General features: G+C 35.4%; 3 protein-coding genes across 4 annotated transcripts; 1 reads left to right on the top strand and 2 right to left on the bottom strand.

Moving 5' to 3' along the window:
* Nucleotides 3,033-5,661, top strand: LOC104750409 (THO complex subunit 4C-like). The gene is made up of 7 exons (XM_010472200.2): nt 3,033-3,169; nt 3,423-3,674; nt 4,432-4,581; nt 4,672-4,740; nt 4,829-5,019; nt 5,105-5,173; nt 5,260-5,661. Exons 2-7 carry the CDS (start codon nt 3,462-3,464, stop codon nt 5,435-5,437), a joined length of 870 nt encoding a protein of 289 aa, XP_010470502.1. The 5' UTR covers nt 3,033-3,169; nt 3,423-3,461; the 3' UTR covers nt 5,438-5,661.
* LOC104750408 (glucan endo-1,3-beta-glucosidase 2) lies at nt 5,759-8,580 on the bottom strand. 2 transcript variants are annotated; one of them, XM_010472198.1, is made up of 4 exons: nt 8,253-8,580; nt 6,524-7,777; nt 6,395-6,422; nt 5,759-6,115 (listed from the first exon to the last, which is right to left on the bottom strand). In XM_010472198.1, exons 1-4 carry the CDS (start codon nt 8,353-8,355, stop codon nt 5,962-5,964), a joined length of 1,539 nt encoding a protein of 512 aa, XP_010470500.1. In that variant the 5' UTR covers nt 8,356-8,580; the 3' UTR covers nt 5,759-5,961. The 2 variants fall into 2 exon arrangements, with proteins under 2 accessions (XP_010470500.1, XP_010470501.1); XM_010472199.1 differs by having other exon boundaries at nt 6,395-6,416.
* LOC104750407 lies at nt 10,971-12,212 on the bottom strand. Its single transcript, XM_010472197.2, has one exon. It carries the CDS (start codon nt 12,169-12,171, stop codon nt 11,305-11,307), a length of 867 nt encoding a protein of 288 aa, XP_010470499.1. The 5' UTR covers nt 12,172-12,212; the 3' UTR covers nt 10,971-11,304.

Genomic DNA, 12,953 nt, shown 5'->3' with positions numbered 1-12,953 from the left:
CAACCCAACTATATACTCCAATACCATTAAAGACTGGCATCTCCACGTTCTTTATCAAATTTTCTCTAAGACCAGGCCTTATATTGCTACGGCAAGGTTCCGAGAGAGGAAAGCGTACATGATGACGATCCTCTAGCGAATGCGACTGTCCAGGCTGACTTGATTCGCCTACTTCACGGATTGATTCGATTCTGGGTAAGGAACTGAGAACCAGATCCAATTTTCTTCCAAGATCCTCTAATTTCTGATCGCGAAGCTTCATGTCGTTGCCCAAATTCTCAATCTTTGAACTCATCTGGGAACCTAATGATTGAATTCTTGAATCCATCTTAGTTTCAGAGTTTCGCAACTCTCTAAGCTGATCGTATATGTCTGCTAATGAAGCTTCTTGTTGCTCCGCCTCTGATAATTCCTGAACAAGTGATAATCCGATCACACCCACCATCTTCAATATTCTGTGATTACTTCGATCTCGATCACGAACGCACCAATTGATAAGAAAAAAAACTCTCTTTTATTATCTGAATAAACTGTTTACAATGGATAACGGAAATGACCTCTAGACGCAGTTAGATCATAACCGAATTCCCAAAGTCACATAGGACTCTGTTTTCACAACAAACAACATAGAGAAACCAATTCTATTCACAAAGTATAACTGCAAATGATGCTTCTCATCCGCACGTGTTCTTCGCTTCCTCTGCACGTGCTGTTCTTTCTCTAGAAATTCTTCCTTATGTAGACCCTATGAAGCTTATCATAAGTTTGATGAAATACAACTTGAAGAAGAAGATGACGTGGTCATGGTTTCAGTTATATTAATTAGTGGGAATATGTTTTCTTGCCCACGTTTTCACGTTCTTAACTAGTTGGTTATTTCTTAGTGTATTTAAGCATTCTCTATTGTGTAATCGGACATGAAGAGAAAATTTTCGTAAGTTACTTGTGTTCTGTTCTAAACACTTGATTATCCCATAATTGGAACTTATCAAAGTTCGGTTAAGTTTGCCAACGATGTGGCTTTTGAGAGGCTGATCTCCGGTTGCCTAGTTCTCGAAAGCTCAACTTTATACGGAAGTCACAATGACAATGTGATAAGGTCTGCCCTTATTTCGTAACCTATCTTCCTTGATTGTTGACTTCGACGATCACAATTAGAAATTATTGCCATTCTTTCTTGATAGCTGCCCGAATCTAAAATCTATTGTCGTGGTTAGGATCGTATACCTAAAAACTTTGCACTTTCTTTGGTATAATGCATATGGGGAAAGTATCATAGTTACTCAAAACTTGTTTATTTCACATGGTTGTAATATCATGAAGTTGCTACATTTCCAAAGGGATAAATAACGTACGTACTCCTACGCCTCTGCTTTCAAATCTCAATCTACTATATTTGGAGGGAAAAAAATGCTTCTTTACACCACAACACATACTCCTCCTCTTATAATCAAATGGTAAAGTTCATTGACAAGTTTATTCACAAATCACAAAAGGATTACCTCTCTGGATTATACATCTCGACCATGTTTTTGCCACATGCTTCAGAGTTGGTTTGCCGTATCACTATTTTCGTGAAAGCATATACTTTGTTTTTCTATCTTTCCCGAGCACCAGTTCGTGTAGGCTTGCAAATTTTAAGCGTTATGCTTTGTGTAGTCTTTTTTGGTGGGTGTCACCACTAAAACACTGAACTGCTTACATATTTGCTAGATCAATCAATTACACAGTCAAACAAGAAAAAAAATGCCTATCATTTTGTGGCAAAAAGAACCTTTCAAAGTTACTATTTCATTCTTTTCAATCATGAGATAATTTCAAACCATGCAAGTGTATGCATCTACGATGGTAAGAAACTATGTTGTGCCAAAAGAAGGAAGAGTGCGATAGCTTCCCAAACATAATTGTGAATCAAATAAAAAACCATATCATCTTTCTATAAATTCTCATGATTCTAAAAATATATAACATAAGCCTTCAATAAAAAGTAATATAAGCCTTTACACCTTTCAAGAGTTTTGCAACTGAAATAATGGAACACTACAAATCGGGGAAGAACAACACTCTACGCAACCATATCTATACCATGTAATCTAATTAAACAAGGTATAATATCACCAAAATATTTATAAAATCCAGATTTTATGTCATATGTGCAAATAGTGTAATAATCTTCACTTTTTGTCTTACCAATGAATTTATCAAAAGTGATTTAACTTAGAAAATAAACTAAATGCAGACTTTTGCAAACACTAATTATCCTCAAAATAAAAGGAAATAAAATGATGTGAAAAGGGATTTACCAGATTTTTTTTAAAAAAATGTAAAACATTTAGATACAGAATTTACAAAAAGGCCAACTCAATTTCAAGCGGTTTGAAACTCTAACTTGATTGTAACATGTCAATTAGAAAATATCATGATGATTTTGATATGTTTTATAAACTTTAGTACTCATTATAAAACTATTTATAACAAAATCTACGAGTGGACATTTAGGTTCGGATAAGATATCTTGGCTTTCCAGATTTAGAGGTATAGAATATGTTCAAATATTTCTAGATTTTGAATTTGGGTCGGATTTAAGGTTCGGATTCGGATTATCCGAAAATTCCCAAAACTCAAAATTGTAATATCTAAATACATACAAACTAGTCAAAAATACCCAAACTATCTAAAAACTTCAAAATAATTTTTACACAAATTTACGAAAAAGTAGTTTAAGGATTTGCTAAATTTTGAAAAAAAATTAAAAAAAAAATTGTAAAACATCTAAACTGCAAATTGATTGTAACATGTCAATTAGAAAATATAAGGACGGTTTTGATATGTTTCCCAAACCCTAGTCCTTATCGGGAAATTTCTCATAACAAAACGCGTAAACGCATTAGCTGGCATCATCTTCCTTTTTTCTTTCTTTCTGGTAATTGTCTAATTTAAGAAAAAGAAACAAAACGCCCCCTCTAACTCAAGTAAATATACAAAATTACCCCGCTGACTTAGAGCTATATAAAATACCTTCACCTCTCGTCTTCTCCCCTTGTAACCCGTAAAGAAAAATATCTCATAGCTCTTTCCCCCCTTCCTTCATCAAATTCTCATAACCAAAAAACCAAAACAATCCCCAGAAAGCTTCGATCTCACGATCTGTCTTCCTTCTCCTAATCTGGTAACGTTTCGATTCTTGATTCATCTGATTTTATCTGATTGATTTCAATTTTTTTGTTTTCCCGATTACGAATCTAGATCTAGGGCTTTGATCCATGTCAATGAACAACCGTTTTTTTGGTTTTACGAATCTGTTGCTTCGTATGTTTTGATTTCGAGTAGTGATTACGAATCCGATGATCTCACCTTCCTGGATTGATTTGCTTTTTATGGATCTTATAAGAATCTCATCGAGATCCTTGATTTGTGTACAGGTTTCGAAATAGACCTTTGAATTTTAATTCGGAGTGAAGATGTCGTCAGACGCATTGAACATGACGCTTGATGAAATTGTCAAGAGGAGTAAGAGTACAAGGTCTGCAGCTGCAAAGTCTGCAAAGTCTGGAGGAAAAGGGATTTCCCAACGTGGACGTGGACGTGGTGGACCTGTAGCAGGTGGTGGAAGAGGAGCTGGACCTGTTCGTAGAGGTCCTCTTGCTGTTAACGCTCGGCCGTCGATAAACAAGGCAAGCTCGAAATCTTGATTGGAAATCTGAGTTTCTGTGTGCCACCAAATACCGAAGCATGCTATAAACTTTTAAGATGGATGGTCTCTAAAATGATGCATAAACCCTTACTTCTGATGATTACAAGAATATCTTAGCGTCTTCTAGTTTATGGGGGACAGTTTCTCTTAGAAAAAGCCTTGTTCCTGCAATTAGTAGTTTTTATTGGTTAAAATTCTGGGGACTTCTCGACAGGCATATGCATAGATGTGGAGAAGTTTTTGGTTGATATAGTTTTACGGAGGAGCTCCTCCACTAAGCTAAGTTGTCCACATAGGGTTATCTGGTGTGCAACACAGGGGAAAAAGCCTTAGGGGGGAAGTTCAGAAAATTTCACTTAACAATAAATATGATCTATGATGGCTTTAAGTGGGGAGATTTTGCACTATGCATGAAGTTCACGATGGTTCATCTGGAATTTCTTCGGAGTGTGATGGCTGTCTCAGTTTTTGTTTTCATTGGTCCAAGGACTTCGTTTTTTGGCTTCAGAGACTGACTGATAACACCAGTGTGATTCATATGAAGTTAGTCAAATTTGCATGTTTCCCTTCGTTTCATTTCGATGGTTCTTCACTACTTCCTGGAGATCTTTGCTTTCACTGCTTTAGTACTTTCAGCCAAATGGGTGTTTTCTCCTCTTCTAAGCAATTTGTTGATTAATGTGGCTTCAAGATTCTACAGACCCTTTTAGCTGACTTTATCTGTTCTACTGGATTAGCTTGCCCGCAGGAAGAGGAACTTGCCATGGCAGAATCAGAATGATTTGTATGAAGAAAGCCTGAGAGCTGTTGGGGTACCTGTAGTGGAAGTTGGAACTACAGTTTATATTACCAACCTTGATCAGGGAGTGACGAATGAAGATATAAGGGTATAGCTTGACATCTATGTTCCAGTGCTTTTGTTGTTTTTGGTTCTGAGGAGATTCCTTAAATTAGTTTGTACTTCCTATGCAATCTAGGAACTATATGCTGAGATTGGAGAGCTGAAAAGATATGCAGTTCACTTTGACAGGAATGGGCGTCCAAATGTAAGTTTTGTTTTATTTTTGCTCTGGTTTTATTTGTTGTTTACTGCATTGCTGCGATTTTTGACATATGATGTTCTGTGTCATACAGGGCTCGGCTGAAGTTGTGTATATGAGAAGAAGTGATGCAATGTTAGCTATGAAGAAATACAACAATGTACTCTTGGATGGAAGGCCAATGAGACTCGAGATTCTGGGTGGAAGTACCGAGGCTGCTCCTGTTGCTACTCGGGTTAATGTAACTGGATTAAATGGAAGGATGAATAGGAGTGTCTTCATTGGGTATGTTCCCATCTATTGGTCTGTTTTTTTACAACAGAATAGTTTTGCGTTTGTGCTGAAGTGAATATATCACTGGTTCTTGCAGACAAGGAGTAAGAGGTGGGAGAGTAGGAAGAGGAAGAGGTTCAGGTCCTTCTATGAGACGCCCTGCAGCGTAAGTGTTAAAAGGAGCTTGCATTGATTAATATGGGCGGAACGTGCATCGGTTATCATCTTATTCATATTGTTTATGTGTGGCAGCCAACAAAACCAACAGGGAGGTGGTGGTCGAGGTGGGCTTCGTGGTAGAGGCCGAGGTGCCGGTGGTGGCAGAGGGAATAAAAGCGGCCGAGGTGGAAAGAAGCAGGTGGAGAAGTCGGCTGCAGACCTTGACAAAGATCTCGAAAGCTATCATGCTGAAGCTATGAACATCTCTTAAGCAAAGCAAGACTTCACATTTGTCATGTACCTTTTGTTCTTTGGCTCCTACTAATACCTCAGATGTGCCAAAAGTCTTGTTTGGTGTGGTTTCGTTTAGGATGCTTTGCTTTTGTTTTTCTCTTTTCTTGCTTCACTTTTACAGTCCATTCCTCTGGTTATTGAAGTAAAAGAGATTTAGTTTGTAAATGAAAAAAGCTGTTACTTTAGTTATTTGCTTCAATCTTTTTGCTTGATTCCAATTGCTAAATTGTGCTTGAGCTGAATTAGGTTGGCATAATTTATTTTCCTCCGAATTCGTCATTTTGTTTTCTTTTGAAAATGTTCCAACAACACTTGCCTTATATCTTAAAAACCAACAATGCGGAAAAAATTAAAGACCATTAGAATGTTTTCTTGTGTTTTTGTTGTGGACAAAAATTCGAATCCAACACAAACAGCCTCAACTCTAACTCCAATCCCACCCTAAGAAAGTTAAAAGAACCCTTCCCCGGAACCAAAAAAAAAACAATCTTTATGTCCGAATCACAAGACATTAGCAACGTTCAAAACTATCAATGCGAAAATGCTCCACATACCCCGACTATAATACAAATCGTTCTGTATTCCAGAGCTCGTCGTCGAATTTGCCGATGGTGCTGTTATGTTCACTGACGTCCCGTTTCTACCGTTACCGAGACTGCAATCCAATAGTAAAACAACGATTAAAGATTGGTACCGTTCTCTTTAATCTTAAAAACCAAAAGCTAATCAAGTGGACACGAAAACAAGTTTAAACACTTGGTACTTCCATGAATATGAATGTGCAATTAGGATAAACCAATCTGAAACCAACTAGCTTTCCAGATAAGGATATAACTGATAAAATTCCAACCATAACCGAAAATAAACCGTATAATAATCGAGTAACCGAAACCAAGATTAAACACAAAGAGTTAAATGAATTAGGATGTTTTACCTTCCTGCAAACACACATGTACCATGACCTGCATTTGAAACAACCAAGCAAGTAAGATTAGTTTTTTTGCTTAGTAACTGTCTCTAAAAAAATGTAATGTAAAATTAAATGAAGCTTGTTGTTACTTACTTGGATCAGTGGTAGTGATACTAGCAACTCCATTGAAGTCACAAGCATCAGGATTATTCCCAGTCTGATGATAATAAGTATCAAACGCGTAGTTAGCATGAGCGATCACATTATCCGGTTCATAACAAGCCTCTCCTTGTTTAATAGGTGAGCAATCTATCTTTCCAGGGCCACAAGCCCAATCAAGAGCTGCCTGAAGCATCTTCGGATCAGCACCTTCTCTTGCAGTACAGTAAGTCTGGTTCGTTGTATCGTTAGCTAGAACTGACCCCGAGTTAGTCAACCTAAGTATGTATGCTGGTTCACCATTTGCATTAAACAAACCCCAGTTCTTTTCTGATAAAGATCCTGGTTTCGTATCTTCGTTGTATAGCTCGTAAATGTAAGTACTCACAGCGATCCCGGGGCGCTTAGGAGTTCCGGTTTTGTTGAGAACATGTCTTATGAGGTTGCTGTTGTAAGTGTTGGCGTTATCAAGTGTAGCATCAGGCTCATTGGTCTCTCCTTTCGAAGGCCAGCCTGACTCAGTTACCAAAACCGGAACGTTTGTGAAGTTCAAGAAAGCCATAGCGAAGTAGGTCGCGTCAACCATTGCATCAAAGGCGTTTGAGTAACGAACAAGTGTGTTGGCATCAACAGCTTCTTTGTTTGGAGGAATCGGTTTGAAGAGCGCATAGTCTAGAGGAATCACGCCGTTCGACTGCATATAGTCGTAGTAAGGATACACATTCATCATCAGGTACGAGTTTGTGGACTGCAAGAAGCTTAGTAACGGGACTATAACCGGATTCAAGGAACGGTTAAAGAAGGCTTGCGAAGGAGGGAAAGGGTCAAGGATCAATGAAGTGGATAAAGGAGTGGAAACTTTGATCAAACGGTCAAGATTTGCAGAGAGCAAAGCAGCGTGAACGTTCTTGATAGCACTGACAAGAACAGGTGCTGCGTTAGAGAGACTGGTCAAAACCTCCGAGCCAACAGAAATGGCGGTTATAGTCGTGGCAGGGGAATGAGCAATGACATTGCGTTTAACCCAATTAGCTGCTGTTGAGTTGGATTGGCCAATGCCAAGAAGCTGGTCATTAGGAACTGAGATGATAACTTTGATCTTAGTGTTTGCTAGAGCAATGAGCATCCCGGGGTCAGCGTCATAAAGTCGGATATGACGAATCTGTTGAGCTTTTAAAAGAGCAACAACTTGTGTTGGATGTGGCATATCAGAAAGATCAGTCCCTATGTTCACTCCAATATAAGCACCTACAAAAATTGATTTCAACAAAAAAGCCATTTAGCATCAACATAACAGTTCGTAATCTTATCCATGTCAGAGAATACAATACATATCAAATCCATTAGAGAGATACAACAAGATATGGATTCCTAGACCATTACTGAACAAAAACTGTTTTGTCTGGTCAACACAGTAGGCATTGAATTATTTTGTCTTGTAATAATTTTTTAGGGGACATTAAAAACAAAGCCCACCTGCTGCCAAACACATACTGCCCATTTAATATCATAACCTACCACTTTCTCAAACAGCACTCAATGAATCAAACACATAGATAAAACCAAACAATACATACAAAAATTACTTTACATTAAGAGAGCATCCAGATTTAAAGCTAGAAGAACATAAAACACATGCAAAGATTAAAACTTTCAAATTTGGGACTAAAAGATTGAATCTGAAACTTCAAGGACCAAGATTGAAATAGATACAAGAACTCACCTTCATCAGCTGGAGTAGGAGAAGGAGAAGGGGAAGGAGCAGCTGAAGAAAGAACTAAAAGAGAAAGAGACAGAAGTAGAAGAAGATGGAGAAGAGAAGCCATGGAAAGAGAGAGACTTTTTTTTTTGGAGAATCTAAGATAACCCAAAGAGACAAGAAACAGAGGAAGGGGTAAAAAGAATGGGGTTTTGAGTCTAAAAATGTTAACTTTGTGAACCCACAAAGAAAGGAATGAGGGAAATTGCGTGGGATGATGTATAGAGAGAAAAAATAGGGTTAAAGCTTTCTGAGGAGAAAAAGGACATGAAGAGAGAAAAAAAAGTTAGAAAATTTTGTTGATTATATCGAAAGAGAGAGAGAGAGACAAGACAGAGGTAACGGTGGAATGAACGGTTCAGATTTGATCTTGAGATTTCAAATGGTCAAAAATGTAATCTAACGGGTCTTGTGTAATCTTTTGTAGCTTAAATGAGACTTACAGAGTCAGAGTCAGAGAGTGGTACTGTGGGAAAGAAAAAGCCTAGAACTTTGGGTCATTAGTTCTTTTTTCTTTTTCTTAATTAGTAGTATTAATATGTTTGGTGTTTAGTTTTGAGTATATGAATAGTGTGAAACATAGTACACGAGAAACTATGATATACTAGTACAATTACAATTAGGAAAAAACTTAATAGTTGTAGTTTTAAAGAGCACAACTTTTGGTGTAAGAACAAGTTGTGTGCATTGGACAGCAAAATAAGATTGGTAACTACGAAATAGCCGTTGCCACTCTTTTGTTTGCTTCCCTCTCTTTCTCTCACTCCTTATTAGCTTTTGGTACCTTTTTGTTCTTGCTTTTATGATTTGTTCTGAAATTATCTATTAATGAATTGTTTTGTTTCCTTTTCCTCTAGTTGTGAGTTGTGTCACCCCTATGGTATAGAGCTTTATAAACAAAACGATGTATGTGTTTGGGATGAAGCTAACTTGATTGTGTATGTAATTTTGTTAAATCTTTTGACGTTTATATGGTCTTGTTGAATTAATTTAGAACTTAGTCTCTACAAAAATTAAATACTAAATATGAGGTGTTGGATATTTTTCCCTTTGCTTTTATATTACACAAGAGTATTTTTTTTTCCTTCTCCCCTTTGGGATAATTTTCAGAAAAACAATTTAATATGGTTTGTTACTGTGTTAGGAATGTAAAATGATATTTTATTTTAGTATTTTCTCTTTACTAGAAAAATATTGTTCACTAAATTATCATGTTGTTAATATTTTTTAGTGTTGCATTTTACACTTGCAAATAACAAAATAACAAGTTCCTTTGACTTCAAATTTCTTATAATTGTATGTTGGTAACTTTTAATAAGAAACACACATCGGATACTTGGTAGATTGATTTTCTTTAGTAAATTAAAATGCACATAAGGTAAACTATCTTCACTGTCTTCTTTTGTTCGATAATAAAATTTAGATTGTCAATCAAATTAGTGCTTACATTAAAACTCTAGATCTTCATATATAAATATATACTAAAACTTAAAAGTCTAAACATATTGAAAATTACCACAAAAATAAGTTTATATCTTTCCAGTACATCATCATATAATACAATACCTAAGTATTCATTTTAATTCCTTACAAATTCTTTGATATTTTTTTCAATTGGAAAATAGTGGTCTTTTTCTTTTCAAACAACTTTAATAACTTAGGTTTTGCTCAGCTTTCGCTCAATCTACACAACCTCATCAATCAAGGTAGTCGAGAACGAAGCTCTCATTGATTTTGCATTAAAAAGAAGGATGTAAAAGTCAAGAAATGTGGACTTCGTTTGGGAGCCGCAAAACACATTGTTCTTGATTTGAACCTGAAATATTTAATGTTTGACATACCTAATGTTTCTTCTGATTATGTGATCTAATGTTTTTACTGATTATGTGCAGGTTTATCAGTTTTAGAGGTCAACACTTCTCATTGATATGAGAAAGACGCGAAAATTTTATCCGTATATACATAAGACAGATGGATGCTATGTTGTAAAAGTTATCTGTTAATTATGGCATACGACTACATAAAAACATATTCTATATTATAAAGCATATGATAGTTTATCTCTTCATTTTCCAATTTTGTCACAAAACATCCCACACACATAGAATTATTTTGTTATATTTCTACCATTTTTTATATTATTTTTGTTTATGACCCTTTTTCATGAGTTACAACTTACACAGAAGCGTCACTAAAGATCTTATTCACGCTTCCAAAGTGAATCGGTTGAAATCGTGATAGAATCGGGATTTCTAAAAAAACAGAACTTGGAAGCGCAAATAAAAAATGGAAGCGTCAAATATATGACCAATACATTTGTAATTGACTTGAATTAGTGTATGTAGGTATTTTAATTCTGAGTAGAGTCCATAGTTATATGTTAATGGCGTTTGAATCAGAAGCACTGTTTTAGTCAAAAACGAGGGATTGGAAGAAGAAACGAAGAAAAAGCAACTAAGATTTTTAAATTACACATGTAGCTTTTGTATTTCCATTAACTTCAGAACTTGTATTTTAAAATTTGTATATATAAAAGAAATAAATAAAGACCTTGCACTACTTCACTACCCATGAGTGAACATGGTAATATGCACAAACTAGACTAATTCATAAATAAATTAAGAAACTAACCATGAGTGAACATGGCATACCGGATAAAATTTCACTAAGACATTGTTTTCCTTCTCTTTTTTATTTCTCTCTCCTCATCTATCTCCATTGCATCCACAACCATCCTCCCATAAATTTTGTTTCCTCAATCTCTCTCTCTGTCTCCATAGATCTAGGTTGTCAAGTGTTCTCCTATGTTCCCTCTTTTAAGTTTGGGTTTTTATACATAAAAATCACACCTATTTAAATATATGATCCTTCATTAAAACGACAACTTTCATTAAGAGTATATGATTATACATAGTAGTAGTTCATACTATCTAAAATGATCAATGTCATATAATACAATGTGAAAGAACAATTTCTCTTTTTTTGGGGCTAAAATGTCCATTTAACCTTTAGTCGCCTATTTGAAATTCAATGAATCTTTAGCCTTGCTACCTCTTCCTTTCCTATAACCTTTTGAGTCTTCAAATTTCTCATTTTTTCTATTTTTAGAGCTCTTGAGTAATAGGATCTCATCATTGTACCCTTCTATGGATCCTTCTGACAGTCCAACGCTTATCTGGTCATGATCGATATCCTCCCTTTTATAAGGTTTTTCTGAATTTTCAGTTCGATCGAAACAATGATGATTGGATCCTTCTACGTACTCAATCCAATCAAGGTAATCTCTCTTTGTAGCAAAATCAGAAGGACATTCATTTGATTTTTCGGATTGATCTACATGATTGCTTGGTTTAACAATATTGTCTTCATGTTGTTGTTTCTGACCATTTTTGCTAGAACCTTCGAGCTGGTCCACACGATTACCAGCACTTTTCCTAGTGGATCCTTCAGTATGGTCTGTACGATCACGACCCCTAATCAAATCTTCAAGATGATCCATATGACCATTTTTAACTGAGCCTACTAGTGGATCCATATCAACACGATATATGTTTCTAATCGGGCCCTCATCAAGTTGTTCCTTGCGTTCACGACCTTCATTCCTAACCGAACATTCAGATATGTGGGATCGATCTTGACCATCCACATGAATATTCTTTTCATATTCCTTCTCATTTAACATCAGCTTACGATGCTTGCACTCCATAATCTTTGTAACTTTAGGTGTCTCCTTTGTTTCATTAATTTCTTCACTTTCCGGTCTATGAATTTCGCAGAAAAGCTCTCCACAATCTTCATCTGACTTCATGGATCCGTCTTGCCGGAGCCGGTGCTTATTGAGCTTCATATATTTCATCGACAGTTTTTTGGTTATTTTCTTCATTTTCAACTTTTCTTTTAATCTCAATAATTGAAACTTTTTTTCTCCCCAACACCTTATAGGGTAATAAAAAAAATAAAAAAATGAAAAAGTTGTTTGTAAAGATAATGAATACCCAAAAAAAAGTAATTCACTTTGTGTATTTGCTATAATTTATTAATAATTGTTAATAATAAAACACGGTTTTAACTTTTAAACAGCACACAAATTGACAACTATCATGTCAAGATTTAACAAGAATTTACGATAACAACAAAACTATGTCCTACGTAGTACGTACGTGCCAATTTTTACCAGAATTTCAAGATTTTTTGGCAACTACCAAAACTAGAAATGAAGATAAAATAATGCTACAAGTAATACATATTTTTTTTTGAAAATTTAGTAATTAATTTCCCCTATTTTAAGAATGTAAACCTATCTGGCTATATATGCATAGTGTATAAATCCTTCTGCCACATGTATACAGTTTTCTCTGTAGCATGAGTAAATCTAGCACTATATGTATTAATCTGGTTACAAAATAATAATTTGTTACAACGTATATGAACCAAACTGCATCATGTATAAGGTTATAGTTTTTTACAAAAAATAAGTTCATATATTGTATGTATAAATTATTCTACAATACATGTATAATGCGCGACTACAGATATTTCACATAAAAACTCAACTATTTACATTTTTTGGAATAGACTAGCTATATTAATATTATTGATTGATCAAATGAAAAAGAGTCGATTCTAGAATGAAATATAAAAAATAAACGATAATTAAACCAAGAA

Source organism: Camelina sativa, chromosome 16 (assembly GCF_000633955.1).
Source record: "Camelina sativa cultivar DH55 chromosome 16, Cs, whole genome shotgun sequence".
In the NCBI taxonomy this organism is placed as follows: Eukaryota; Viridiplantae; Streptophyta; class Magnoliopsida; order Brassicales; family Brassicaceae; genus Camelina; species Camelina sativa.
The sequence above is the reverse complement of the archived record's forward strand: the minus strand, read 5'-3'. Positions and strand labels throughout refer to the sequence as shown.

Excerpts from the sequence above, each read along its gene's own strand:
- LOC104750407 (XM_010472197.2), bottom strand. The coding sequence starts at position 12,171 with ATGAAGAAAATAACCAAAAAACTGTCGATGAAATATATGAAGCTCAAT.
- LOC104750408 (XM_010472198.1), bottom strand. The coding sequence starts at position 8,355 with ATGGCTTCTCTTCTCCATCTTCTTCTACTTCTGTCTCTTTCTCTTTTA. Across the intron at positions 7,778-8,252 it reads TCCTACTCCAGCTGATGAAG|GTGCTTATATTGGAGTGAAC; the intron begins GTGAGTTCTTGT and ends CAATTTTTGTAG. Across the intron at positions 6,423-6,523 it reads TATCACTACCACTGATCCAA|GTCATGGTACATGTGTGTTT; the intron begins GTAAGTAACAAC and ends TTTCAAATGCAG.
- LOC104750409 (XM_010472200.2), top strand. The coding sequence starts at position 3,462 with ATGTCGTCAGACGCATTGAACATGACGCTTGATGAAATTGTCAAGAGG. Across the intron at positions 4,582-4,671 it reads TGACGAATGAAGATATAAGG|GAACTATATGCTGAGATTGG; the intron begins GTATAGCTTGAC and ends TATGCAATCTAG. Across the intron at positions 5,174-5,259 it reads TCTATGAGACGCCCTGCAGC|CCAACAAAACCAACAGGGAG; the intron begins GTAAGTGTTAAA and ends TATGTGTGGCAG.